At 35.4% G+C, this 27892-nt stretch overlaps 2 protein-coding genes and 20 non-coding genes across 22 annotated transcripts; all 22 read right to left on the reverse strand.

Annotated features, from left to right (window-relative positions):
* Positions 1 to 932: 932 nt before the first annotated feature.
* LOC139508077 (uncharacterized) lies at positions 933 to 2037 on the reverse strand (the record flags this gene model as incomplete). The annotated part of the gene is made up of 1 exon (XM_071295907.1): positions 933 to 2037. A coding segment is annotated over exon 1 (1105 nt), but the record flags the coding sequence as incomplete, so codon positions are not given.
* A 1115-nt stretch (positions 2038 to 3152) lies between these two features.
* On the reverse strand, positions 3153 to 3271 carry LOC139508118 (5S ribosomal RNA). Its single transcript, XR_011661068.1, has one exon. It is a non-coding gene; the product is annotated as a 5S ribosomal RNA (ribosomal RNA).
* A 138-nt stretch (positions 3272 to 3409) lies between these two features.
* Positions 3410 to 3528, reverse strand: LOC139508120 (5S ribosomal RNA). Its single transcript, XR_011661069.1, has one exon. It is a non-coding gene; the product is annotated as a 5S ribosomal RNA (ribosomal RNA).
* Positions 3529 to 5499: 1971 nt separating this feature from the next.
* LOC139508121 (5S ribosomal RNA) lies at positions 5500 to 5618 on the reverse strand. The gene has a single exon (XR_011661070.1). It is a non-coding gene; the product is annotated as a 5S ribosomal RNA (ribosomal RNA).
* Positions 5619 to 5756: 138 nt separating this feature from the next.
* LOC139508122 (5S ribosomal RNA) lies at positions 5757 to 5875 on the reverse strand. Its single transcript, XR_011661071.1, has one exon. It is a non-coding gene; the product is annotated as a 5S ribosomal RNA (ribosomal RNA).
* A 1971-nt stretch (positions 5876 to 7846) lies between these two features.
* Positions 7847 to 7965, reverse strand: LOC139508123 (5S ribosomal RNA). The gene has a single exon (XR_011661072.1). It is a non-coding gene; the product is annotated as a 5S ribosomal RNA (ribosomal RNA).
* Positions 7966 to 8103: 138 nt separating this feature from the next.
* On the reverse strand, positions 8104 to 8222 carry LOC139508124 (5S ribosomal RNA). Its single transcript, XR_011661073.1, has one exon. It is a non-coding gene; the product is annotated as a 5S ribosomal RNA (ribosomal RNA).
* A 1971-nt stretch (positions 8223 to 10193) lies between these two features.
* LOC139508125 (5S ribosomal RNA) lies at positions 10194 to 10312 on the reverse strand. Its single transcript, XR_011661075.1, has one exon. It is a non-coding gene; the product is annotated as a 5S ribosomal RNA (ribosomal RNA).
* A 138-nt stretch (positions 10313 to 10450) lies between these two features.
* LOC139508126 (5S ribosomal RNA) lies at positions 10451 to 10569 on the reverse strand. Its single transcript, XR_011661076.1, has one exon. It is a non-coding gene; the product is annotated as a 5S ribosomal RNA (ribosomal RNA).
* A 2168-nt stretch (positions 10570 to 12737) lies between these two features.
* LOC139508079 (uncharacterized) lies at positions 12738 to 14638 on the reverse strand. Its single transcript, XM_071295908.1, has 2 exons — positions 13562 to 14638; positions 12738 to 12935 (listed from the first exon to the last, which is right to left on the reverse strand). Exons 1-2 carry the CDS (start codon positions 14636 to 14638, stop codon positions 12738 to 12740), a joined length of 1275 nt encoding a protein of 424 aa, XP_071152009.1.
* Positions 14639 to 15753: 1115 nt separating this feature from the next.
* LOC139508127 (5S ribosomal RNA) lies at positions 15754 to 15872 on the reverse strand. The gene has a single exon (XR_011661077.1). It is a non-coding gene; the product is annotated as a 5S ribosomal RNA (ribosomal RNA).
* A 138-nt stretch (positions 15873 to 16010) lies between these two features.
* On the reverse strand, positions 16011 to 16129 carry LOC139508128 (5S ribosomal RNA). Its single transcript, XR_011661078.1, has one exon. It is a non-coding gene; the product is annotated as a 5S ribosomal RNA (ribosomal RNA).
* A 1971-nt stretch (positions 16130 to 18100) lies between these two features.
* LOC139508131 (5S ribosomal RNA) lies at positions 18101 to 18219 on the reverse strand. Its single transcript, XR_011661080.1, has one exon. It is a non-coding gene; the product is annotated as a 5S ribosomal RNA (ribosomal RNA).
* A 138-nt stretch (positions 18220 to 18357) lies between these two features.
* On the reverse strand, positions 18358 to 18476 carry LOC139508132 (5S ribosomal RNA). The gene has a single exon (XR_011661081.1). It is a non-coding gene; the product is annotated as a 5S ribosomal RNA (ribosomal RNA).
* Positions 18477 to 20447: 1971 nt separating this feature from the next.
* Positions 20448 to 20566, reverse strand: LOC139508133 (5S ribosomal RNA). Its single transcript, XR_011661082.1, has one exon. It is a non-coding gene; the product is annotated as a 5S ribosomal RNA (ribosomal RNA).
* A 138-nt stretch (positions 20567 to 20704) lies between these two features.
* Positions 20705 to 20823, reverse strand: LOC139508134 (5S ribosomal RNA). The gene has a single exon (XR_011661083.1). It is a non-coding gene; the product is annotated as a 5S ribosomal RNA (ribosomal RNA).
* A 1971-nt stretch (positions 20824 to 22794) lies between these two features.
* Positions 22795 to 22913, reverse strand: LOC139508135 (5S ribosomal RNA). Its single transcript, XR_011661084.1, has one exon. It is a non-coding gene; the product is annotated as a 5S ribosomal RNA (ribosomal RNA).
* Positions 22914 to 23051: 138 nt separating this feature from the next.
* On the reverse strand, positions 23052 to 23170 carry LOC139508136 (5S ribosomal RNA). Its single transcript, XR_011661086.1, has one exon. It is a non-coding gene; the product is annotated as a 5S ribosomal RNA (ribosomal RNA).
* Positions 23171 to 25141: 1971 nt separating this feature from the next.
* On the reverse strand, positions 25142 to 25260 carry LOC139508137 (5S ribosomal RNA). The gene has a single exon (XR_011661087.1). It is a non-coding gene; the product is annotated as a 5S ribosomal RNA (ribosomal RNA).
* Positions 25261 to 25398: 138 nt separating this feature from the next.
* LOC139508138 (5S ribosomal RNA) lies at positions 25399 to 25517 on the reverse strand. Its single transcript, XR_011661088.1, has one exon. It is a non-coding gene; the product is annotated as a 5S ribosomal RNA (ribosomal RNA).
* Positions 25518 to 27488: 1971 nt separating this feature from the next.
* LOC139508139 (5S ribosomal RNA) lies at positions 27489 to 27607 on the reverse strand. The gene has a single exon (XR_011661089.1). It is a non-coding gene; the product is annotated as a 5S ribosomal RNA (ribosomal RNA).
* Positions 27608 to 27745: 138 nt separating this feature from the next.
* Positions 27746 to 27864, reverse strand: LOC139508140 (5S ribosomal RNA). Its single transcript, XR_011661090.1, has one exon. It is a non-coding gene; the product is annotated as a 5S ribosomal RNA (ribosomal RNA).
* Positions 27865 to 27892: the final 28 nt, after the last annotated feature.

Raw genomic sequence — 27892 nt, forward strand, 5'->3', positions numbered from 1 at the left:
TAATTTGGATTTTATTTGTCTTAAGTATTTAATTTTTACTGCCGGTTATGGCCTGACTCCATTTTTGAGTCACTGACCGGATAACTCTTGCAGTTTGTTTTGCCCCTATGATGCTGTGGTAAGTCGTCTTGAAGATTCATCTGTACTGCCGGTTATGGCCTGACTCCATTTCTGAGTCACTGACCCCGGATAACTCTTGCAGTGTAGCTGGTCTTCTTAACGATCTTTTCTTTAGTACGTACTGTATTTGAAGTGATTTAGTTTTTGACTGCCGGTTACGGCCTGACTCCATTTTTGAGTCACTGACCTGGATAACTCTTGCAGTGTGTTTTGCCTATTTAATGATGTTGTGGTAAGTCGTCTTGAAGAGCCTTCTGTACTGCCGGTTATGGCCTGACTCCATTTCTGAGTCACTGACCCCGGATAACTCTTGCAGTGTAGCTGGTCTTCTTAACGATCTTTTCTTTAATACGTACTGTATTTGAAGTGAAGATTTTAGTTTTTGACTGCCGGTTACGGCCTGACTCCATTTTTGAGTCACTGACCCGGATAACTCTTGCAGTGTCTTTTAATTATTTTATTTCTATGATTGTTTTTTTTTATATACTTATATACTTATATAAATTTATGATAATCAATTTCTGTTAAATATTGTACCAAGCACGACCAGACATATTGTTGTTTGTCTTTAGGAGGATCTAGTAATATTTTGGTATTAATATTTTGTATTTGAACCTTGTCCAAGTTTGATTGCAAATTTTGTCTCGCTTGTGAATGATTAATACAGTTTACTAGTACGTGTTCTATATCCTCTTTTATGCCGCATGTATTGCACATTGGAGAGACATTGCGTATGTACTGGCCTAGTTGCCCAGGTAATAAAGTAGTGCCCAACCTAAGTCTAGTTATTGTTTTTGCATGAAATCGATTACCTTGATAAAAGTTGGGTTTTTTATTTACTGCAGTATTTATAGAACGACTCCATATGGAGCATGTGTTATCCCATCTAGCTTGCCACTTTTTCTTATATAATGCTGTTGTTATTGCAATGAATTCGTTTGCACTAAGACTTAAGTTAAGGTCAATCTTATCATTACTTAGTGCTAATTTAGCTAGTTTGTCAACCTGTTCATTACCTAGGATACCAACATGCGCTGGTATCCATTCTATGGTTACTTCTATATTTTTTTGTTTTAGACGACAAGCCAGTATTTGAATTGGTTCTAGAATATCGGGTCTACTTGATGCATTATTATTTATAGATTGGATTGAACTATATGAATCAGTTAGAATAACAACTTTTTGCCCTGGCTGTTGATTGGAGAATACCCACTTTAATGATTGATATATGGCCGTCATTTCTGTGGTGTAAACGGAAAGATTGTCTGACGTTCGTTTATAGCTTGCAATCAACTTTGATGGGATTAGAAAAGCATATCCAGTTTTACCCGAAGCTGGGTCTTTTGAGCCATCGGTGTAAATTTTTAAATGATTTTTATATGCATTGTCGATGTACTCTAACGCTTTAGTCTTAATGATATGCGGATTTTCTTTTTTACTGAGGCTGTTTTTTATGTTACTGGATGTTTTTGCTTGACCTATAATCCATGGAGGTGGATCTTGAATATTTTTAGTAACCATCTTTATTTTGTCTAGTTCGTTATCTTTAAGTAGATTTTGGACTCTGAATCCGTAAGGTATGTTATGGTCATTCCATTTATGATTATAAATTTGATATTCAATACAGTCATCTACTAATTGATTGGCTGGATTTGATGGATTTTGTTTAGTACGAGCATAATATTTAAGAGAAAGGTGGTCCCTTCTTAATTGTAATGGCATTTCGCCAGATTCTGCTAGTATTGTTTCTAACGGGGTCGATTTATGGGCCCCTAACACTATGCGAAGAGCTTTAGCTTGTATTATATCTAATTTAGATTTTACAGTTATAGATGCTGAATTAAACGCTTGACATCCATAGTCAAGTACCGATCTAAGAAGAGATTTGTATAGCATGAGAAGAGAATCAGTACCCATGCCATAATTATTTGCTTGAACATACCTTAGAACGTTTAATATTGCTTTAGATCTTTCTTGTAAATAGTTTACGTGTTTATTCCATGTTAGCTTTCTATCAAATATGAGACCAAGAAACTTGACATGATTCTGGAATTAACCTCACTGACATAGTGTAATTATCTATCTAACGCGGACCTCGACGAGAGCACCCTTAAACTTTCATGACAATCTAATTCAAACAGATCGACAAGAAAATCTGTGTGCTTGTTCGACAAGTTTTAATCATTTGTTTCAAATAAATTGTACGTTTTGATATATAAATCATACACGAAAATCTTCAGCAGGAATTTTTCTTTCAGAATATGTCATAAGAATTAAACAAAATACCACGAGTAAAGAAATATTTACGATTAATGTACAACTTGTCAATTTCTCTCGTGCGATTCTTCATCAGAAAACGTGTTGTATTATTTCACAAAAACTAGATTGTGCCGTAAAAATGATATACCTTTGTAGTAAAATCATTTCTTTATATGTTTTTGCTTTCAGATATACGTAGAAATAAAGAGACTTCCCAAAAATTTAGATTTTGCCTTCGATATGAAAGCACACAAAGATGGCAAACTTCGAAAGCGGGACTTCCTTGACCGAGATGAAAGACGTTTCAAATATTCGAATTTTTTACTGGAACTTTACAAGCTATAATTAGTATTTATTGTTTATTATTTGTTTTTGCTATAATGAATTTTTGCTAATCAGAATTCTTTCAGAAAAATAGTGAATCATATAAGCCCTGGTCAAAAAGAAAGAGGCGATTTCAAATGACGACAAAAGGCGGATACCATATTATCACAGACGACCTAATTTAAAAAAAAAATATATATATGTAGCCACATGCATGTGGAAGGAGTGGAATTCTTAAGTGTATATAACTTGACTTGCATGTATTTCACGTAAAAATATTTCACCATGCAGATGGGTATTGAAAAATAAATAAATTTATGAATGATTTATTTTCTGTTTTCTTCATTCATTGATAGCTAGATATGTTGAATATTACATCCAAGTAAATTAGTAAAAAAAATCATAGAACAATTATGTTTGGTAGGAATGCAAAATTATAAGTAAAAAAATGTCTACAACACCCGGTATTCCCAGGCGGTCACCCATCCAAGTACTAACCGGGCTCGACGTTGCTTAACTTCGGTGATCGGACGAGAACCGGTGTTTTCAACGTGATATGGTCGTAGACACAGAAGTGTTAAAATTTTTGATATATAAGGTTAGGTAGTAGCATTTTTGAAAAGAAATTTATATAAAACAGATTTTTTCAGAAGCAAAACTTTACATTAATTGTTTGGTAGAAATGCAAAATTATAGGTACAAAAAATGTCTACAACACCCGGTATTCCCAGGCGGTCACCCATCCAAGTACTAACCGGGCTCGACGTTGCTTAACTTCGGTGATCGGACGAGAACCGGTGTTTTCAACGTGATATGGTCGTAGACACAGAAGTGTCAAAATGTTTGATATATAAAGTTAGGAAGTAGCAATTTTGAACAGATCTAGAATTTGTATAAAAAAAAATTTCAGGTTTAAGATAGAAGCAAAACTAAACACTTACTGCACGATCCAGAGAGTGGAAGATAGTAAAACTAGGCAAGTACACATGGACTTTATAGTAGAAAAAAATTGCAGAGAAGACAGAGAGATTTAGAATATGGGACAAGCTATATTTTATTTGTGACTAATACCATGCAACAATTTCAGACTCTTTTTGAAAAATTTTGGTAGCCCTTAAAAGGGCTGTTTAAGCTTTAAAAGCATCAGGATGCTTCCTTTATTTACTTCTTCTTTGGTGTCTTTGCCTTCTTTGGTTTAGCTGCAGCCTTTGTCTTCTTGGGAGATTTTGTGGCTTTCTTTGCAGATTTGGCAGCAGGTTTTGCAGCAGGTTTCTTTGCAGCTGGTTTCTTTGCTTTTGGTTTAGCTGCTTTCTTTTCACCTGCTGGTTTCTTTGCTGCAGGTTTCTTTGCGGCAGTCTTTTTGGTAGGTGTCTTTGCCTTCTTTGGCTTGGCGGCTTTAGGTTTAACTACTTTCTTTGCTGGTTTCTTAGCTGGTTTAGCCACTTCCCCAATCTTAAAGCTTCCAGAAGCGCCGGTACCCTTCGACTGTTTCAAGCTATTGCTCTTCACTCCTGATTTCAGAGCTAACTTCAAGTGAGTGTTTACTGTTTTTGCATCGCTACCAACGCTGAAGTTTGCTAAGATATACTTAAGGATGGCTTGACGGCTGGAGCCTCCACGCTCTTTCAAAGCAGATATAGCCTTTCCGACCATCTCGCTGTATTTTGGATGAGTAGCTACTTTCTTTGGTTTAGCTGCAACTTTCTTCTTTGGTGACTTAGCTGGGGTCTTTACTACTGGTGCTGGTGCGTCTGACATTTTGCGGTTTTGGTTGTTGAACGATGTGTGCGAATGAACGACAGATTACAATGTTTTCCAAACCTCACTGACATAGTGTAATTATCTATCTAACGCGGACCTCGACGAGAGCACCCTTAAACTTTCATGACAATCTAATTCAAACAGATCGACAAGAAAATCTGTGTGCTTGTTCGACAAGTTTTAATCATTTGTTTCAAATAAATTGTACGTTTTGATATATAAATCATACACGAAAATCTTCAGCAGGAATTTTTCTTTCAGAATATGTCATAAGAATTAAACAAAATACCACGAGTAAAGAAATATTTACGATTAATGTACAACTTGTCAATTTCTCTCGTGCGATTCTTCATCAGAAAACGTGTTGTATTATTTCACAAAAACTAGATTGTGCCGTAAAAATGATATACCTTTGTAGTAAAATCATTTCTTTATATGTTTTTGCTTTCAGATATACGTAGAAATAAAGAGACTTCCCAAAAATTTAGATTTTGCCTTCGATATGAAAGCACACAAAGATGGCAAACTTCGAAAGCGGGACTTCCTTGACCGAGATGAAAGACGTTTCAAATATTCGAATTTTTTACTGGAACTTTACAAGCTATAATTAGTATTTATTGTTTATTATTTGTTTTTGCTATAATGAATTTTTGCTAATCAGAATTCTTTCAGAAAAATAGTGAATCATATAAGCCCTGGTCAAAAAGAAAGAGGCGATTTCAAATGACGACAAAAGGCGGATACCATATTATCACAGACGACCTAATTTAAAAAAAAAATATATATATGTAGCCACATGCATGTGGAAGGAGTGGAATTCTTAAGTGTATATAACTTGACTTGCATGTATTTCACGTAAAAATATTTCACCATGCAGATGGGTATTGAAAAATAAATAAATTTATGAATGATTTATTTTCTGTTTTCTTCATTCATTGATAGCTAGATATGTTGAATATTACATCCAAGTAAATTAGTAAAAAAAATCATAGAACAATTATGTTTGGTAGGAATGCAAAATTATAAGTAAAAAAATGTCTACAACACCCGGTATTCCCAGGCGGTCACCCATCCAAGTACTAACCGGGCTCGACGTTGCTTAACTTCGGTGATCGGACGAGAACCGGTGTTTTCAACGTGATATGGTCGTAGACACAGAAGTGTTAAAATTTTTGATATATAAGGTTAGGTAGTAGCATTTTTGAAAAGAAATTTATATAAAACAGATTTTTTCAGAAGCAAAACTTTACATTAATTGTTTGGTAGAAATGCAAAATTATAGGTACAAAAAATGTCTACAACACCCGGTATTCCCAGGCGGTCACCCATCCAAGTACTAACCGGGCTCGACGTTGCTTAACTTCGGTGATCGGACGAGAACCGGTGTTTTCAACGTGATATGGTCGTAGACACAGAAGTGTCAAAATGTTTGATATATAAAGTTAGGAAGTAGCAATTTTGAACAGATCTAGAATTTGTATAAAAAAAAATTTCAGGTTTAAGATAGAAGCAAAACTAAACACTTACTGCACGATCCAGAGAGTGGAAGATAGTAAAACTAGGCAAGTACACATGGACTTTATAGTAGAAAAAAATTGCAGAGAAGACAGAGAGATTTAGAATATGGGACAAGCTATATTTTATTTGTGACTAATACCATGCAACAATTTCAGACTCTTTTTGAAAAATTTTGGTAGCCCTTAAAAGGGCTGTTTAAGCTTTAAAAGCATCAGGATGCTTCCTTTATTTACTTCTTCTTTGGTGTCTTTGCCTTCTTTGGTTTAGCTGCAGCCTTTGTCTTCTTGGGAGATTTTGTGGCTTTCTTTGCAGATTTGGCAGCAGGTTTTGCAGCAGGTTTCTTTGCAGCTGGTTTCTTTGCTTTTGGTTTAGCTGCTTTCTTTTCACCTGCTGGTTTCTTTGCTGCAGGTTTCTTTGCGGCAGTCTTTTTGGTAGGTGTCTTTGCCTTCTTTGGCTTGGCGGCTTTAGGTTTAACTACTTTCTTTGCTGGTTTCTTAGCTGGTTTAGCCACTTCCCCAATCTTAAAGCTTCCAGAAGCGCCGGTACCCTTCGACTGTTTCAAGCTATTGCTCTTCACTCCTGATTTCAGAGCTAACTTCAAGTGAGTGTTTACTGTTTTTGCATCGCTACCAACGCTGAAGTTTGCTAAGATATACTTAAGGATGGCTTGACGGCTGGAGCCTCCACGCTCTTTCAAAGCAGATATAGCCTTTCCGACCATCTCGCTGTATTTTGGATGAGTAGCTACTTTCTTTGGTTTAGCTGCAACTTTCTTCTTTGGTGACTTAGCTGGGGTCTTTACTACTGGTGCTGGTGCGTCTGACATTTTGCGGTTTTGGTTGTTGAACGATGTGTGCGAATGAACGACAGATTACAATGTTTTCCAAACCTCACTGACATAGTGTAATTATCTATCTAACGCGGACCTCGACGAGAGCACCCTTAAACTTTCATGACAATCTAATTCAAACAGATCGACAAGAAAATCTGTGTGCTTGTTCGACAAGTTTTAATCATTTGTTTCAAATAAATTGTACGTTTTGATATATAAATCATACACGAAAATCTTCAGCAGGAATTTTTCTTTCAGAATATGTCATAAGAATTAAACAAAATACCACGAGTAAAGAAATATTTACGATTAATGTACAACTTGTCAATTTCTCTCGTGCGATTCTTCATCAGAAAACGTGTTGTATTATTTCACAAAAACTAGATTGTGCCGTAAAAATGATATACCTTTGTAGTAAAATCATTTCTTTATATGTTTTTGCTTTCAGATATACGTAGAAATAAAGAGACTTCCCAAAAATTTAGATTTTGCCTTCGATATGAAAGCACACAAAGATGGCAAACTTCGAAAGCGGGACTTCCTTGACCGAGATGAAAGACGTTTCAAATATTCGAATTTTTTACTGGAACTTTACAAGCTATAATTAGTATTTATTGTTTATTATTTGTTTTTGCTATAATGAATTTTTGCTAATCAGAATTCTTTCAGAAAAATAGTGAATCATATAAGCCCTGGTCAAAAAGAAAGAGGCGATTTCAAATGACGACAAAAGGCGGATACCATATTATCACAGACGACCTAATTTAAAAAAAATATATATATATGTAGCCACATGCATGTGGAAGGAGTGGAATTCTTAAGTGTATATAACTTGACTTGCATGTATTTCACGTAAAAATATTTCACCATGCAGATGGGTATTGAAAAATAAATAAATTTATGAATGATTTATTTTCTGTTTTCTTCATTCATTGATAGCTAGATATGTTGAATATTACATCCAAGTAAATTAGTAAAAAAAATCATAGAACAATTATGTTTGGTAGGAATGCAAAATTATAAGTAAAAAAATGTCTACAACACCCGGTATTCCCAGGCGGTCACCCATCCAAGTACTAACCGGGCTCGACGTTGCTTAACTTCGGTGATCGGACGAGAACCGGTGTTTTCAACGTGATATGGTCGTAGACACAGAAGTGTTAAAATTTTTGATATATAAGGTTAGGTAGTAGCATTTTTGAAAAGAAATTTATATAAAACAGATTTTTTCAGAAGCAAAACTTTACATTAATTGTTTGGTAGAAATGCAAAATTATAGGTACAAAAAATGTCTACAACACCCGGTATTCCCAGGCGGTCACCCATCCAAGTACTAACCGGGCTCGACGTTGCTTAACTTCGGTGATCGGACGAGAACCGGTGTTTTCAACGTGATATGGTCGTAGACACAGAAGTGTCAAAATGTTTGATATATAAAGTTAGGAAGTAGCAATTTTGAACAGATCTAGAATTTGTATAAAAAAAAATTTCAGGTTTAAGATAGAAGCAAAACTAAACACTTACTGCACGATCCAGAGAGTGGAAGATAGTAAAACTAGGCAAGTACACATGGACTTTATAGTAGAAAAAAATTGCAGAGAAGACAGAGAGATTTAGAATATGGGACAAGCTATATTTTATTTGTGACTAATACCATGCAACAATTTCAGACTCTTTTTGAAAAATTTTGGTAGCCCTTAAAAGGGCTGTTTAAGCTTTAAAAGCATCAGGATGCTTCCTTTATTTACTTCTTCTTTGGTGTCTTTGCCTTCTTTGGTTTAGCTGCAGCCTTTGTCTTCTTGGGAGATTTTGTGGCTTTCTTTGCAGATTTGGCAGCAGGTTTTGCAGCAGGTTTCTTTGCAGCTGGTTTCTTTGCTTTTGGTTTAGCTGCTTTCTTTTCACCTGCTGGTTTCTTTGCTGCAGGTTTCTTTGCGGCAGTCTTTTTGGTAGGTGTCTTTGCCTTCTTTGGCTTGGCGGCTTTAGGTTTAACTACTTTCTTTGCTGGTTTCTTAGCTGGTTTAGCCACTTCCCCAATCTTAAAGCTTCCAGAAGCGCCGGTACCCTTCGACTGTTTCAAGCTATTGCTCTTCACTCCTGATTTCAGAGCTAACTTCAAGTGAGTGTTTACTGTTTTTGCATCGCTACCAACGCTGAAGTTTGCTAAGATATACTTAAGGATGGCTTGACGGCTGGAGCCTCCACGCTCTTTCAAAGCAGATATAGCCTTTCCGACCATCTCGCTGTATTTTGGATGAGTAGCTACTTTCTTTGGTTTAGCTGCAACTTTCTTCTTTGGTGACTTAGCTGGGGTCTTTACTACTGGTGCTGGTGCGTCTGACATTTTGCGGTTTTGGTTGTTGAACGATGTGTGCGAATGAACGACAGATTACAATGTTTTCCAAACCTCACTGACATAGTGTAATTATCTATCTAACGCGGACCTCGACGAGAGCACCCTTAAACTTTCATGACAATCTAATTCAAACAGATCGACAAGAAAATCTGTGTGCTTGTTCGACAAGTTTTAATCATTTGTTTCAAATAAATTGTACGTTTTGATATATAAATCATACACGAAAATCTTCAGCAGGAATTTTTCTTTCAGAATATGTCATAAGAATTAAACAAAATACCACGAGTAAAGAAATATTTACGATTAATGTACAACTTGTCAATTTCTCTCGTGCGATTCTTCATCAGAAAACGTGTTGTATTATTTCACAAAAACTAGATTGTGCCGTAAAAATGATATACCTTTGTAGTAAAATCATTTCTTTATATGTTTTTGCTTTCAGATATACGTAGAAATAAAGAGACTTCCCAAAAATTTAGATTTTGCCTTCGATATGAAAGCACACAAAGATGGCAAACTTCGAAAGCGGGACTTCCTTGACCGAGATGAAAGACGTTTCAAATATTCGAATTTTTTACTGGAACTTTACAAGCTATAATTAGTATTTATTGTTTATTATTTGTTTTTGCTATAATGAATTTTTGCTAATCAGAATTCTTTCAGAAAAATAGTGAATCATATAAGCCCTGGTCAAAAAGAAAGAGGCGATTTCAAATGACGACAAAAGGCGGATACCATATTATCACAGACGACCTAATTTAAAAAAAATATATATATATGTAGCCACATGCATGTGGAAGGAGTGGAATTCTTAAGTGTATATAACTTGACTTGCATGTATTTCACGTAAAAATATTTCACCATGCAGATGGGTATTGAAAAATAAATAAATTTATGAATGATTTATTTTCTGTTTTCTTCATTCATTGATAGCTAGATATGTTGAATATTACATCCAAGTAAATTAGTAAAAAAAATCATAGAACAATTATGTTTGGTAGGAATGCAAAATTATAAGTAAAAAAATGTCTACAACACCCGGTATTCCCAGGCGGTCACCCATCCAAGTACTAACCGGGCTCGACGTTGCTTAACTTCGGTGATCGGACGAGAACCGGTGTTTTCAACGTGATATGGTCGTAGACACAGAAGTGTTAAAATTTTTGATATATAAGGTTAGGTAGTAGCATTTTTGAAAAGAAATTTATATAAAACAGATTTTTTCAGAAGCAAAACTTTACATTAATTGTTTGGTAGAAATGCAAAATTATAGGTACAAAAAATGTCTACAACACCCGGTATTCCCAGGCGGTCACCCATCCAAGTACTAACCGGGCTCGACGTTGCTTAACTTCGGTGATCGGACGAGAACCGGTGTTTTCAACGTGATATGGTCGTAGACACAGAAGTGTCAAAATGTTTGATATATAAAGTTAGGAAGTAGCAATTTTGAACAGATCTAGAATTTGTATAAAAAAAAATTTCAGGTTTAAGATAGAAGCAAAACTAAACACTTACTGCACGATCCAGAGAGTGGAAGATAGTAAAACTAGGCAAGTACACATGGACTTTATAGTAGAAAAAAATTGCAGAGAAGACAGAGAGATTTAGAATATGGGACAAGCTATATTTTATTTGTGACTAATACCATGCAACAATTTCAGACTCTTTTTGAAAAATTTTGGTAGCCCTTAAAAGGGCTGTTTAAGCTTTAAAAGCATCAGGATGCTTCCTTTATTTACTTCTTCTTTGGTGTCTTTGCCTTCTTTGGTTTAGCTGCAGCCTTTGTCTTCTTGGGAGATTTTGTGGCTTTCTTTGCAGATTTGGCAGCAGGTTTTGCAGCAGGTTTCTTTGCAGCTGGTTTCTTTGCTTTTGGTTTAGCTGCTTTCTTTTCACCTGCTGGTTTCTTTGCTGCAGGTTTCTTTGCGGCAGTCTTTTTGGTAGGTGTCTTTGCCTTCTTTGGCTTGGCGGCTTTAGGTTTAACTACTTTCTTTGCTGGTTTCTTAGCTGGTTTAGCCACTTCCCCAATCTTAAAGCTTCCAGAAGCGCCGGTACCCTTCGACTGTTTCAAGCTATTGCTCTTCACTCCTGATTTCAGAGCTAACTTCAAGTGAGTGTTTACTGTTTTTGCATCGCTACCAACGCTGAAGTTTGCTAAGATATACTTAAGGATGGCTTGACGGCTGGAGCCTCCACGCTCTTTCAAAGCAGATATAGCCTTTCCGACCATCTCGCTGTATTTTGGATGAGTAGCTACTTTCTTTGGTTTAGCTGCAACTTTCTTCTTTGGTGACTTAGCTGGGGTCTTTACTACTGGTGCTGGTGCGTCTGACATTTTGCGGTTTTGGTTGTTGAACGATGTGTGCGAATGAACGACAGATTACAATGTTTTCCAAACAACAAATGGAAGTTTTTAACGACCTTGACTGGCTATACAGCCCTTGCACGGTCGGCCCTGGCTTGCGCCTTTTTGGGCATTAAATAATTTATATTTTTTACCATGTGGTAATTTAAATAATTTATAATGATAAGAAAATTTAATAAAAGCAAAAAAAATTTAAAAAGCAAAATTTTAGATAAATAAATGAATGAAAAAAGTAAAATATTTAAGATTAAGTAAATAATAAAATAATAAAATAATAAAAAATAATAAAAGAATATAAAATTAAATATAATAAAATAATATAGAAATAATTTTGTATAAAAATAAAAATAAAATAAAACAAAATAAATAAATAATTATTAAACACGGGGCCACCGGAAGTAGGAACAGGAGGAAAGCTTGGCCAAGTAAACAGCAGTGAACGGCAGCAACGTTGTCCTGGTACACCAGCAGCCAAGTAAAGAGCGGATAATTTTGATATGCCAAATTGTGTATGTGAATTTATATGCCAAATATTATGTATAAACCACAATAAGCCTAAATTAGTGTATGTGAGTTTTGCAAAAATAATTAGATGGATGTTTTGTATGTACTAGAAAAAAAGAAAAGTGAAATAAAATAAAATAAAATAAATAAAAACCAAAGGGTGTATGTAAATTTTGACTGCTTTGTGCTAGCCTACCGTAGTTGCAGGACTTTAGAGTGCTAGTACACTGGAACACTTATCCGCAGGAAGACAGTGCCCCACGCTAATTAAAACTGGATTAGCGCAAACCAGATCTTGCGAAGTACCATTTTTAAGTCTTAGATTTGACTAGCGGCTTAATGACATGAAAAATTTATATAATGACCAAAAGTAGAAACAAAAATAATTTGGGGTGCCGCGAATTTGGAAAAAAAAAGCCAAAGGTTATCGTGCGTTCTTGTTTAGTTAGCATAATTTTAATAGTTTAATTAACTTATCCCTACAGTCAGTTTATCTAATTTTAAATATGTTAAGTTATTTCAAAGGATTAATTTTTATTATTTTTTTATTTTTTTAAAATCATATTAATTTGGATTTTATTTGTCTTAAGTATTTAATTTTTACTGCCGGTTATGGCCTGACTCCATTTTTGAGTCACTGACCGGATAACTCTTGCAGTTTGTTTTGCCCCTATGATGCTGTGGTAAGTCGTCTTGAAGATTCATCTGTACTGCCGGTTATGGCCTGACTCCATTTCTGAGTCACTGACCCCGGATAACTCTTGCAGTGTAGCTGGTCTTCTTAACGATCTTTTCTTTAGTACGTACTGTATTTGAAGTGATTTAGTTTTTGACTGCCGGTTACGGCCTGACTCCATTTTTGAGTCACTGACCTGGATAACTCTTGCAGTGTGTTTTGCCTATTTAATGATGTTGTGGTAAGTCGTCTTGAAGAGCCTTCTGTACTGCCGGTTATGGCCTGACTCCATTTCTGAGTCACTGACCCCGGATAACTCTTGCAGTGTAGCTGGTCTTCTTAACGATCTTTTCTTTAATACGTACTGTATTTGAAGTGAAGATTTTAGTTTTTGACTGCCGGTTACGGCCTGACTCCATTTTTGAGTCACTGACCCGGATAACTCTTGCAGTGTCTTTTAATTATTTTATTTCTATGATTGTTTTTTTTTATATACTTATATACTTATATAAATTTATGATAATCAATTTCTGTTAAATATTGTACCAAGCACGACCAGACATATTGTTGTTTGTCTTTAGGAGGATCTAGTAATATTTTGGTATTAATATTTTGTATTTGAACCTTGTCCAAGTTTGATTGCAAATTTTGTCTCGCTTGTGAATGATTAATACAGTTTACTAGTACGTGTTCTATATCCTCTTTTATGCCGCATGTATTGCACATTGGAGAGACATTGCGTATGTACTGGCCTAGTTGCCCAGGTAATAAAGTAGTGCCCAACCTAAGTCTAGTTATTGTTTTTGCATGAAATCGATTACCTTGATAAAAGTTGGGTTTTTTATTTACTGCAGTATTTATAGAACGACTCCATATGGAGCATGTGTTATCCCATCTAGCTTGCCACTTTTTCTTATATAATGCTGTTGTTATTGCAATGAATTCGTTTGCACTAAGACTTAAGTTAAGGTCAATCTTATCATTACTTAGTGCTAATTTAGCTAGTTTGTCAACCTGTTCATTACCTAGGATACCAACATGCGCTGGTATCCATTCTATGGTTACTTCTATATTTTTTTGTTTTAGACGACAAGCCAGTATTTGAATTGGTTCTAGAATATCGGGTCTACTTGATGCATTATTATTTATAGATTGGATTGAACTATATGAATCAGTTAGAATAACAACTTTTTGCCCTGGCTGTTGATTGGAGAATACCCACTTTAATGATTGATATATGGCCGTCATTTCTGTGGTGTAAACGGAAAGATTGTCTGACGTTCGTTTATAGCTTGCAATCAACTTTGATGGGATTAGAAAAGCATATCCAGTTTTACCCGAAGCTGGGTCTTTTGAGCCATCGGTGTAAATTTTTAAATGATTTTTATATGCATTGTCGATGTACTCTAACGCTTTAGTCTTAATGATATGCGGATTTTCTTTTTTACTGAGGCTGTTTTTTATGTTACTGGATGTTTTTGCTTGACCTATAATCCATGGAGGTGGATCTTGAATATTTTTAGTAACCATCTTTATTTTGTCTAGTTCGTTATCTTTAAGTAGATTTTGGACTCTGAATCCGTAAGGTATGTTATGGTCATTCCATTTATGATTATAAATTTGATATTCAATACAGTCATCTACTAATTGATTGGCTGGATTTGATGGATTTTGTTTAGTACGAGCATAATATTTAAGAGAAAGGTGGTCCCTTCTTAATTGTAATGGCATTTCGCCAGATTCTGCTAGTATTGTTTCTAACGGGGTCGATTTATGGGCCCCTAACACTATGCGAAGAGCTTTAGCTTGTATTATATCTAATTTAGATTTTACAGTTATAGATGCTGAATTAAACGCTTGACATCCATAGTCAAGTACCGATCTAAGAAGAGATTTGTATAGCATGAGAAGAGAATCAGTACCCATGCCATAATTATTTGCTTGAACATACCTTAGAACGTTTAATATTGCTTTAGATCTTTCTTGTAAATAGTTTACGTGTTTATTCCATGTTAGCTTTCTATCAAATATGAGACCAAGAAACTTGACATGATTCTGGAATTAACCTCACTGACATAGTGTAATTATCTATCTAACGCGGACCTCGACGAGAGCACCCTTAAACTTTCATGACAATCTAATTCAAACAGATCGACAAGAAAATCTGTGTGCTTGTTCGACAAGTTTTAATCATTTGTTTCAAATAAATTGTACGTTTTGATATATAAATCATACACGAAAATCTTCAGCAGGAATTTTTCTTTCAGAATATGTCATAAGAATTAAACAAAATACCACGAGTAAAGAAATATTTACGATTAATGTACAACTTGTCAATTTCTCTCGTGCGATTCTTCATCAGAAAACGTGTTGTATTATTTCACAAAAACTAGATTGTGCCGTAAAAATGATATACCTTTGTAGTAAAATCATTTCTTTATATGTTTTTGCTTTCAGATATACGTAGAAATAAAGAGACTTCCCAAAAATTTAGATTTTGCCTTCGATATGAAAGCACACAAAGATGGCAAACTTCGAAAGCGGGACTTCCTTGACCGAGATGAAAGACGTTTCAAATATTCGAATTTTTTACTGGAACTTTACAAGCTATAATTAGTATTTATTGTTTATTATTTGTTTTTGCTATAATGAATTTTTGCTAATCAGAATTCTTTCAGAAAAATAGTGAATCATATAAGCCCTGGTCAAAAAGAAAGAGGCGATTTCAAATGACGACAAAAGGCGGATACCATATTATCACAGACGACCTAATTTAAAAAAAAAATATATATATGTAGCCACATGCATGTGGAAGGAGTGGAATTCTTAAGTGTATATAACTTGACTTGCATGTATTTCACGTAAAAATATTTCACCATGCAGATGGGTATTGAAAAATAAATAAATTTATGAATGATTTATTTTCTGTTTTCTTCATTCATTGATAGCTAGATATGTTGAATATTACATCCAAGTAAATTAGTAAAAAAAATCATAGAACAATTATGTTTGGTAGGAATGCAAAATTATAAGTAAAAAAATGTCTACAACACCCGGTATTCCCAGGCGGTCACCCATCCAAGTACTAACCGGGCTCGACGTTGCTTAACTTCGGTGATCGGACGAGAACCGGTGTTTTCAACGTGATATGGTCGTAGACACAGAAGTGTTAAAATTTTTGATATATAAGGTTAGGTAGTAGCATTTTTGAAAAGAAATTTATATAAAACAGATTTTTTCAGAAGCAAAACTTTACATTAATTGTTTGGTAGAAATGCAAAATTATAGGTACAAAAAATGTCTACAACACCCGGTATTCCCAGGCGGTCACCCATCCAAGTACTAACCGGGCTCGACGTTGCTTAACTTCGGTGATCGGACGAGAACCGGTGTTTTCAACGTGATATGGTCGTAGACACAGAAGTGTCAAAATGTTTGATATATAAAGTTAGGAAGTAGCAATTTTGAACAGATCTAGAATTTGTATAAAAAAAAATTTCAGGTTTAAGATAGAAGCAAAACTAAACACTTACTGCACGATCCAGAGAGTGGAAGATAGTAAAACTAGGCAAGTACACATGGACTTTATAGTAGAAAAAAATTGCAGAGAAGACAGAGAGATTTAGAATATGGGACAAGCTATATTTTATTTGTGACTAATACCATGCAACAATTTCAGACTCTTTTTGAAAAATTTTGGTAGCCCTTAAAAGGGCTGTTTAAGCTTTAAAAGCATCAGGATGCTTCCTTTATTTACTTCTTCTTTGGTGTCTTTGCCTTCTTTGGTTTAGCTGCAGCCTTTGTCTTCTTGGGAGATTTTGTGGCTTTCTTTGCAGATTTGGCAGCAGGTTTTGCAGCAGGTTTCTTTGCAGCTGGTTTCTTTGCTTTTGGTTTAGCTGCTTTCTTTTCACCTGCTGGTTTCTTTGCTGCAGGTTTCTTTGCGGCAGTCTTTTTGGTAGGTGTCTTTGCCTTCTTTGGCTTGGCGGCTTTAGGTTTAACTACTTTCTTTGCTGGTTTCTTAGCTGGTTTAGCCACTTCCCCAATCTTAAAGCTTCCAGAAGCGCCGGTACCCTTCGACTGTTTCAAGCTATTGCTCTTCACTCCTGATTTCAGAGCTAACTTCAAGTGAGTGTTTACTGTTTTTGCATCGCTACCAACGCTGAAGTTTGCTAAGATATACTTAAGGATGGCTTGACGGCTGGAGCCTCCACGCTCTTTCAAAGCAGATATAGCCTTTCCGACCATCTCGCTGTATTTTGGATGAGTAGCTACTTTCTTTGGTTTAGCTGCAACTTTCTTCTTTGGTGACTTAGCTGGGGTCTTTACTACTGGTGCTGGTGCGTCTGACATTTTGCGGTTTTGGTTGTTGAACGATGTGTGCGAATGAACGACAGATTACAATGTTTTCCAAACCTCACTGACATAGTGTAATTATCTATCTAACGCGGACCTCGACGAGAGCACCCTTAAACTTTCATGACAATCTAATTCAAACAGATCGACAAGAAAATCTGTGTGCTTGTTCGACAAGTTTTAATCATTTGTTTCAAATAAATTGTACGTTTTGATATATAAATCATACACGAAAATCTTCAGCAGGAATTTTTCTTTCAGAATATGTCATAAGAATTAAACAAAATACCACGAGTAAAGAAATATTTACGATTAATGTACAACTTGTCAATTTCTCTCGTGCGATTCTTCATCAGAAAACGTGTTGTATTATTTCACAAAAACTAGATTGTGCCGTAAAAATGATATACCTTTGTAGTAAAATCATTTCTTTATATGTTTTTGCTTTCAGATATACGTAGAAATAAAGAGACTTCCCAAAAATTTAGATTTTGCCTTCGATATGAAAGCACACAAAGATGGCAAACTTCGAAAGCGGGACTTCCTTGACCGAGATGAAAGACGTTTCAAATATTCGAATTTTTTACTGGAACTTTACAAGCTATAATTAGTATTTATTGTTTATTATTTGTTTTTGCTATAATGAATTTTTGCTAATCAGAATTCTTTCAGAAAAATAGTGAATCATATAAGCCCTGGTCAAAAAGAAAGAGGCGATTTCAAATGACGACAAAAGGCGGATACCATATTATCACAGACGACCTAATTTAAAAAAAAAATATATATATGTAGCCACATGCATGTGGAAGGAGTGGAATTCTTAAGTGTATATAACTTGACTTGCATGTATTTCACGTAAAAATATTTCACCATGCAGATGGGTATTGAAAAATAAATAAATTTATGAATGATTTATTTTCTGTTTTCTTCATTCATTGATAGCTAGATATGTTGAATATTACATCCAAGTAAATTAGTAAAAAAAATCATAGAACAATTATGTTTGGTAGGAATGCAAAATTATAAGTAAAAAAATGTCTACAACACCCGGTATTCCCAGGCGGTCACCCATCCAAGTACTAACCGGGCTCGACGTTGCTTAACTTCGGTGATCGGACGAGAACCGGTGTTTTCAACGTGATATGGTCGTAGACACAGAAGTGTTAAAATTTTTGATATATAAGGTTAGGTAGTAGCATTTTTGAAAAGAAATTTATATAAAACAGATTTTTTCAGAAGCAAAACTTTACATTAATTGTTTGGTAGAAATGCAAAATTATAGGTACAAAAAATGTCTACAACACCCGGTATTCCCAGGCGGTCACCCATCCAAGTACTAACCGGGCTCGACGTTGCTTAACTTCGGTGATCGGACGAGAACCGGTGTTTTCAACGTGATATGGTCGTAGACACAGAAGTGTCAAAATGTTTGATATATAAAGTTAGGAAGTAGCAATTTTGAACAGATCTAGAATTTGTATAAAAAAAAATTTCAGGTTTAAGATAGAAGCAAAACTAAACACTTACTGCACGATCCAGAGAGTGGAAGATAGTAAAACTAGGCAAGTACACATGGACTTTATAGTAGAAAAAAATTGCAGAGAAGACAGAGAGATTTAGAATATGGGACAAGCTATATTTTATTTGTGACTAATACCATGCAACAATTTCAGACTCTTTTTGAAAAATTTTGGTAGCCCTTAAAAGGGCTGTTTAAGCTTTAAAAGCATCAGGATGCTTCCTTTATTTACTTCTTCTTTGGTGTCTTTGCCTTCTTTGGTTTAGCTGCAGCCTTTGTCTTCTTGGGAGATTTTGTGGCTTTCTTTGCAGATTTGGCAGCAGGTTTTGCAGCAGGTTTCTTTGCAGCTGGTTTCTTTGCTTTTGGTTTAGCTGCTTTCTTTTCACCTGCTGGTTTCTTTGCTGCAGGTTTCTTTGCGGCAGTCTTTTTGGTAGGTGTCTTTGCCTTCTTTGGCTTGGCGGCTTTAGGTTTAACTACTTTCTTTGCTGGTTTCTTAGCTGGTTTAGCCACTTCCCCAATCTTAAAGCTTCCAGAAGCGCCGGTACCCTTCGACTGTTTCAAGCTATTGCTCTTCACTCCTGATTTCAGAGCTAACTTCAAGTGAGTGTTTACTGTTTTTGCATCGCTACCAACGCTGAAGTTTGCTAAGATATACTTAAGGATGGCTTGACGGCTGGAGCCTCCACGCTCTTTCAAAGCAGATATAGCCTTTCCGACCATCTCGCTGTATTTTGGATGAGTAGCTACTTTCTTTGGTTTAGCTGCAACTTTCTTCTTTGGTGACTTAGCTGGGGTCTTTACTACTGGTGCTGGTGCGTCTGACATTTTGCGGTTTTGGTTGTTGAACGATGTGTGCGAATGAACGACAGATTACAATGTTTTCCAAACCTCACTGACATAGTGTAATTATCTATCTAACGCGGACCTCGACGAGAGCACCCTTAAACTTTCATGACAATCTAATTCAAACAGATCGACAAGAAAATCTGTGTGCTTGTTCGACAAGTTTTAATCATTTGTTTCAAATAAATTGTACGTTTTGATATATAAATCATACACGAAAATCTTCAGCAGGAATTTTTCTTTCAGAATATGTCATAAGAATTAAACAAAATACCACGAGTAAAGAAATATTTACGATTAATGTACAACTTGTCAATTTCTCTCGTGCGATTCTTCATCAGAAAACGTGTTGTATTATTTCACAAAAACTAGATTGTGCCGTAAAAATGATATACCTTTGTAGTAAAATCATTTCTTTATATGTTTTTGCTTTCAGATATACGTAGAAATAAAGAGACTTCCCAAAAATTTAGATTTTGCCTTCGATATGAAAGCACACAAAGATGGCAAACTTCGAAAGCGGGACTTCCTTGACCGAGATGAAAGACGTTTCAAATATTCGAATTTTTTACTGGAACTTTACAAGCTATAATTAGTATTTATTGTTTATTATTTGTTTTTGCTATAATGAATTTTTGCTAATCAGAATTCTTTCAGAAAAATAGTGAATCATATAAGCCCTGGTCAAAAAGAAAGAGGCGATTTCAAATGACGACAAAAGGCGGATACCATATTATCACAGACGACCTAATTTAAAAAAAATATATATATATGTAGCCACATGCATGTGGAAGGAGTGGAATTCTTAAGTGTATATAACTTGACTTGCATGTATTTCACGTAAAAATATTTCACCATGCAGATGGGTATTGAAAAATAAATAAATTTATGAATGATTTATTTTCTGTTTTCTTCATTCATTGATAGCTAGATATGTTGAATATTACATCCAAGTAAATTAGTAAAAAAAATCATAGAACAATTATGTTTGGTAGGAATGCAAAATTATAAGTAAAAAAATGTCTACAACACCCGGTATTCCCAGGCGGTCACCCATCCAAGTACTAACCGGGCTCGACGTTGCTTAACTTCGGTGATCGGACGAGAACCGGTGTTTTCAACGTGATATGGTCGTAGACACAGAAGTGTTAAAATTTTTGATATATAAGGTTAGGTAGTAGCATTTTTGAAAAGAAATTTATATAAAACAGATTTTTTCAGAAGCAAAACTTTACATTAATTGTTTGGTAGAAATGCAAAATTATAGGTACAAAAAATGTCTACAACACCCGGTATTCCCAGGCGGTCACCCATCCAAGTACTAACCGGGCTCGACGTTGCTTAACTTCGGTGATCGGACGAGAACCGGTGTTTTCAACGTGATATGGTCGTAGACACAGAAGTGTCAAAATGTTTGATATATAAAGTTAGGAAGTAGCAATTTTGAACAGATCTAGAATTTGTATAAAAAAAAATTTCAGGTTTAAGATAGAAGCAAAACTAAACACTTACTGCACGATCCAGAGAGTGGAAGATAGTAAAACTAGGCAAGTACACATGGACTTTATAGTAGAAAAAAATTGCAGAGAAGACAGAGAGATTTAGAATATGGGACAAGCTATATTTTATTTGTGACTAATACCATGCAACAATTTCAGACTCTTTTTGAAAAATTTTGGTAGCCCTTAAAAGGGCTGTTTAAGCTTTAAAAGCATCAGGATGCTTCCTTTATTTACTTCTTCTTTGGTGTCTTTGCCTTCTTTGGTTTAGCTGCAGCCTTTGTCTTCTTGGGAGATTTTGTGGCTTTCTTTGCAGATTTGGCAGCAGGTTTTGCAGCAGGTTTCTTTGCAGCTGGTTTCTTTGCTTTTGGTTTAGCTGCTTTCTTTTCACCTGCTGGTTTCTTTGCTGCAGGTTTCTTTGCGGCAGTCTTTTTGGTAGGTGTCTTTGCCTTCTTTGGCTTGGCGGCTTTAGGTTTAACTACTTTCTTTGCTGGTTTCTTAGCTGGTTTAGCCACTTCCCCAATCTTAAAGCTTCCAGAAGCGCCGGTACCCTTCGACTGTTTCAAGCTATTGCTCTTCACTCCTGATTTCAGAGCTAACTTCAAGTGAGTGTTTACTGTTTTTGCATCGCTACCAACGCTGAAGTTTGCTAAGATATACTTAAGGATGGCTTGACGGCTGGAGCCTCCACGCTCTTTCAAAGCAGATATAGCCTTTCCGACCATCTCGCTGTATTTTGGATGAGTAGCTACTTTCTTTGGTTTAGCTGCAACTTTCTTCTTTGGTGACTTAGCTGGGGTCTTTACTACTGGTGCTGGTGCGTCTGACATTTTGCGGTTTTGGTTGTTGAACGATGTGTGCGAATGAACGACAGATTACAATGTTTTCCAAACCTCACTGACATAGTGTAATTATCTATCTAACGCGGACCTCGACGAGAGCACCCTTAAACTTTCATGACAATCTAATTCAAACAGATCGACAAGAAAATCTGTGTGCTTGTTCGACAAGTTTTAATCATTTGTTTCAAATAAATTGTACGTTTTGATATATAAATCATACACGAAAATCTTCAGCAGGAATTTTTCTTTCAGAATATGTCATAAGAATTAAACAAAATACCACGAGTAAAGAAATATTTACGATTAATGTACAACTTGTCAATTTCTCTCGTGCGATTCTTCATCAGAAAACGTGTTGTATTATTTCACAAAAACTAGATTGTGCCGTAAAAATGATATACCTTTGTAGTAAAATCATTTCTTTATATGTTTTTGCTTTCAGATATACGTAGAAATAAAGAGACTTCCCAAAAATTTAGATTTTGCCTTCGATATGAAAGCACACAAAGATGGCAAACTTCGAAAGCGGGACTTCCTTGACCGAGATGAAAGACGTTTCAAATATTCGAATTTTTTACTGGAACTTTACAAGCTATAATTAGTATTTATTGTTTATTATTTGTTTTTGCTATAATGAATTTTTGCTAATCAGAATTCTTTCAGAAAAATAGTGAATCATATAAGCCCTGGTCAAAAAGAAAGAGGCGATTTCAAATGACGACAAAAGGCGGATACCATATTATCACAGACGACCTAATTTAAAAAAAAAATATATATATGTAGCCACATGCATGTGGAAGGAGTGGAATTCTTAAGTGTATATAACTTGACTTGCATGTATTTCACGTAAAAATATTTCACCATGCAGATGGGTATTGAAAAATAAATAAATTTATGAATGATTTATTTTCTGTTTTCTTCATTCATTGATAGCTAGATATGTTGAATATTACATCCAAGTAAATTAGTAAAAAAAATCATAGAACAATTATGTTTGGTAGGAATGCAAAATTATAAGTAAAAAAATGTCTACAACACCCGGTATTCCCAGGCGGTCACCCATCCAAGTACTAACCGGGCTCGACGTTGCTTAACTTCGGTGATCGGACGAGAACCGGTGTTTTCAACGTGATATGGTCGTAGACACAGAAGTGTTAAAATTTTTGATATATAAGGTTAGGTAGTAGCATTTTTGAAAAGAAATTTATATAAAACAGATTTTTTCAGAAGCAAAACTTTACATTAATTGTTTGGTAGAAATGCAAAATTATAGGTACAAAAAATGTCTACAACACCCGGTATTCCCAGGCGGTCACCCATCCAAGTACTAACCGGGCTCGACGTTGCTTAACTTCGGTGATCGGACGAGAACCGGTGTTTTCAACGTGATATGGTCGTAGACACAGAAGTGTCAAAATGTTTGATATATAAAGTTAGGAAGTAGCAATTTTGAACAGATCTAGAATTTGTATAAAAAAAATTTTCAGGTTTAAGATAGAAGCAAAACTAAACACTTACTGCACGATCCAGAGAGTGGAAGATAGTAAAACTAGGCAAGTACACATGGACTTTATAGTAGAAAAAAATTGCAGAGAAGACAGAGAGATTTAGAATATGGGACAAGCTATATTTTATTTGTGACTAATACCATGCAACAATTTCAGACTCTTTTTGAAAAATTTTGGTAGCCCTTAAAAGGGCTGTTTAAGCTTTAAAAGCATCAGGATGCTTCCTTTATTTACTTCTTCTTTGGTGTCTTTGCCTTCTTTGGTTTAGCTGCAGCCTTTGTCTTCTTGGGAGATTTTGTGGCTTTCTTTGCAGATTTGGCAGCAGGTTTTGCAGCAGGTTTCTTTGCAGCTGGTTTCTTTGCTTTTGGTTTAGCTGCTTTCTTTTCACCTGCTGGTTTCTTTGCTGCAGGTTTCTTTGCGGCAGTCTTTTTGGTAGGTGTCTTTGCCTTCTTTGGCTTGGCGGCTTTAGGTTTAACTACTTTCTTTGCTGGTTTCTTAGCTGGTTTAGCCACTTCCCCAATCTTAAAGCTTCCAGAAGCGCCGGTACCCTTCGACTGTTTCAAGCTATTGCTCTTCACTCCTGATTTCAGAGCTAACTTCAAGTGAGTGTTTACTGTTTTTGCATCGCTACCAACGCTGAAGTTTGCTAAGATATACTTAAGGATGGCTTGACGGCTGGAGCCTCCACGCTCTTTCAAAGCAGATATAGCCTTTCCGACCATCTCGCTGTATTTTGGATGAGTAGCTACTTTCTTTGGTTTAGCTGCAACTTTCTTCTTTGGTGACTTAGCTGGGGTCTTTACTACTGGTGCTGGTGCGTCTGACATTTTGCGGTTTTGGTTGTTGAACGATGTGTGCGAATGAACGACAGATTACAATGTTTTCCAAACCTCACTGACATAGTGTAATTATCTATCTAACGCGGACCTCGACGAGAGCACCCTTAAACTTTCATGACAATCTAATTCAAACAGATCGACAAGAAAATCTGTGTGCTTGTTCGACAAGTTTTAATCATTTGTTTCAAATAAATTGTACGTTTTGATATATAAATCATACACGAAAATCTTCAGCAGGAATTTTTCTTTCAGAATATGTCATAAGAATTAAACAAAATACCACGAGTAAAGAAATATTTACGATTAATGTACAACTTGTCAATTTCTCTCGTGCGATTCTTCATCAGAAAACGTGTTGTATTATTTCACAAAAACTAGATTGTGCCGTAAAAATGATATACCTTTGTAGTAAAATCATTTCTTTATATGTTTTTGCTTTCAGATATACGTAGAAATAAAGAGACTTCCCAAAAATTTAGATTTTGCCTTCGATATGAAAGCACACAAAGATGGCAAACTTCGAAAGCGGGACTTCCTTGACCGAGATGAAAGACGTTTCAAATATTCGAATTTTTTACTGGAACTTTACAAGCTATAATTAGTATTTATTGTTTATTATTTGTTTTTGCTATAATGAATTTTTGCTAATCAGAATTCTTTCAGAAAAATAGTGAATCATATAAGCCCTGGTCAAAAAGAAAGAGGCGATTTCAAATGACGACAAAAGGCGGATACCATATTATCACAGACGACCTAATTTAAAAAAAAAATATATATATGTAGCCACATGCATGTGGAAGGAGTGGAATTCTTAAGTGTATATAACTTGACTTGCATGTATTTCACGTAAAAATATTTCACCATGCAGATGGGTATTGAAAAATAAATAAATTTATGAATGATTTATTTTCTGTTTTCTTCATTCATTGATAGCTAGATATGTTGAATATTACATCCAAGTAAATTAGTAAAAAAAATCATAGAACAATTATGTTTGGTAGGAATGCAAAATTATAAGTAAAAAAATGTCTACAACACCCGGTATTCCCAGGCGGTCACCCATCCAAGTACTAACCGGGCTCGACGTTGCTTAACTTCGGTGATCGGACGAGAACCGGTGTTTTCAACGTGATATGGTCGTAGACACAGAAGTGTTAAAATTTTTGATATATAAGGTTAGGTAGTAGCATTTTTGAAAAGAAATTTATATAAAACAGATTTTTTCAGAAGCAAAACTTTACATTAATTGTTTGGTAGAAATGCAAAATTATAGGTACAAAAAATGTCTACAACACCCGGTATTCCCAGGCGGTCACCCATCCAAGTACTAACCGGGCTCGACGTTGCTTAACTTCGGTGATCGGACGAGAACCGGTGTTTTCAACGTGATATGGTCGTAGACACAGAAGTGTCAAAATGTTTGATATATAAAGTTAGGAAGTAGCAATTTTGAACAGATCTAGAATTTGTATAAAAAAAAATTTCAGGTTTAAGATAGAAGCAAAACTAAACACTTACTGCACGATCCAGAGAGTGGAAGATAGTAAAACTAGGCAAGTACACATGGACTTTATAGTAGAAAAAAATTGCAGAGAAGACAGAGAGATTTAGAATATGGGACAAGCTATATTTTATTTGTGACTAATACCATGCAACAATTTCAGACTCTTTTTGAAAAATTTTGGTAGCCCTTAAAAGGGCTGTTTAAGCTTTAAAAGCATCAGGATGCTTCCTTTATTTACTTCTTCTTTGGTGTCTTTGCCTTCTTTGGTTTAGCTGCAGCCTTTGTCTTCTTGGGAGATTTTGTGGCTTTCTTTGCAGATTTGGCAGCAGGTTTTGCAGCAGGTTTCTTTGCAGCTGGTTTCTTTGCTTTTGGTTTAGCTGCTTTCTTTTCACCTGCTGGTTTCTTTGCTGCAGGTTTCTTTGCGGCAGTCTTTTTGGTAGGTGTCTTTGCCTTCTTTGGCTTGGCGGCTTTAGGTTTAACTACTTTCTTTGCTGGTTTCTTAGCTGGTTTAGCCACTTCCCCAATCTTAAAGCTTCCAGAAGCGCCGGTACCCTTCGACTGTTTCAAGCTATTGCTCTTCACTCCTGATTTCAGAGCTAACTTCAAGTGAGTGTTTACTGTTTTTGCATCGCTACCAACGCTGAAGTTTGCTAAGATATACTTAAGGATGGCTTGACGGCTGGAGCCTCCACGCTCTTTCAAAGCAGATATAGCCTTTCCGACCATCTCGCTGTATTTTGGATGAGTAGCTACTTTCTTTGGTTTAGCTGCAACTTTCTTCTTTGGTGACTTAGCTGGGGTCTTTACTACTGGTGCTGGTGCGTCTGACATTTTGCGGTTTTGGTTGTTGAACGATGTGTGCGAATGAACGACAGATTACAATGTTTTCCAAACCTCACTGACATAGTGTAATTATCTATCTAACGCGGACCTCGACGAGAGCACCCTTAAACTTTCATGACAATCTAATTCAAACAGATCGACAAGAAAATCTGTGTGCTTGTTCGACAAGTTTTAATCATTTGTTTCAAATAAATTGTACGTTTTGATATATAAATCATACACGAAAATCTTCAGCAGGAATTTTTCTTTCAGAATATGTCATAAGAATTAAACAAAATACCACGAGTAAAGAAATATTTACGATTAATGTACAACTTGTCAATTTCTCTCGTGCGATTCTTCATCAGAAAACGTGTTGTATTATTTCACAAAAACTAGATTGTGCCGTAAAAATGATATACCTTTGTAGTAAAATCATTTCTTTATATGTTTTTGCTTTCAGATATACGTAGAAATAAAGAGACTTCCCAAAAATTTAGATTTTGCCTTCGATATGAAAGCACACAAAGATGGCAAACTTCGAAAGCGGGACTTCCTTGACCGAGATGAAAGACGTTTCAAATATTCGAATTTTTTACTGGAACTTTACAAGCTATAATTAGTATTTATTGTTTATTATTTGTTTTTGCTATAATGAATTTTTGCTAATCAGAATTCTTTCAGAAAAATAGTGAATCATATAAGCCCTGGTCAAAAAGAAAGAGGCGATTTCAAATGACGACAAAAGGCGGATACCATATTATCACAGACGACCTAATTTAAAAAAAAAATATATATATGTAGCCACATGCATGTGGAAGGAGTGGAATTCTTAAGTGTATATAACTTGACTTGCATGTATTTCACGTAAAAATATTTCACCATGCAGATGGGTATTGAAAAATAAATAAATTTATGAATGATTTATTTTCTGTTTTCTTCATTCATTGATAGCTAGATATGTTGAATATTACATCCAAGTAAATTAGTAAAAAAAATCATAGAACAATTATGTTTGGTAGGAATGCAAAATTATAAGTAAAAAAATGTCTACAACACCCGGTATTCCCAGGCGGTCACCCATCCAAGTACTAACCGGGCTCGACGTTGCTTAACTTCGGTGATCGGACGAGAACCGGTGTTTTCAACGTGATATGGTCGTAGACACAGAAGTGTTAAAATTTTTGATATATAAGGTTAGGTAGTAGCATTTTTGAAAAGAAATTTATATAAAACAGATTTTTTCAGAAGCAAAACTTTACATTAATTGTTTGGTAGAAATGCAAAATTATAGGTACAAAAAATGTCTACAACACCCGGTATTCCCAGGCGGTCACCCATCCAAGTACTAACCGGGCTCGACGTTGCTTAACTTCGGTGATCGGACGAGAACCGGTGTTTTCAACGTGATATGGTCGTAGACACAGAAGTGTCAAAATGTTTGATATATA

Source organism: Mytilus edulis, unplaced genomic scaffold, assembly GCF_963676685.1.
Source record: "Mytilus edulis unplaced genomic scaffold, xbMytEdul2.2 SCAFFOLD_120, whole genome shotgun sequence".
Lineage (NCBI taxonomy): Eukaryota > Metazoa > Mollusca > Bivalvia > Mytilida > Mytilidae > Mytilus > Mytilus edulis.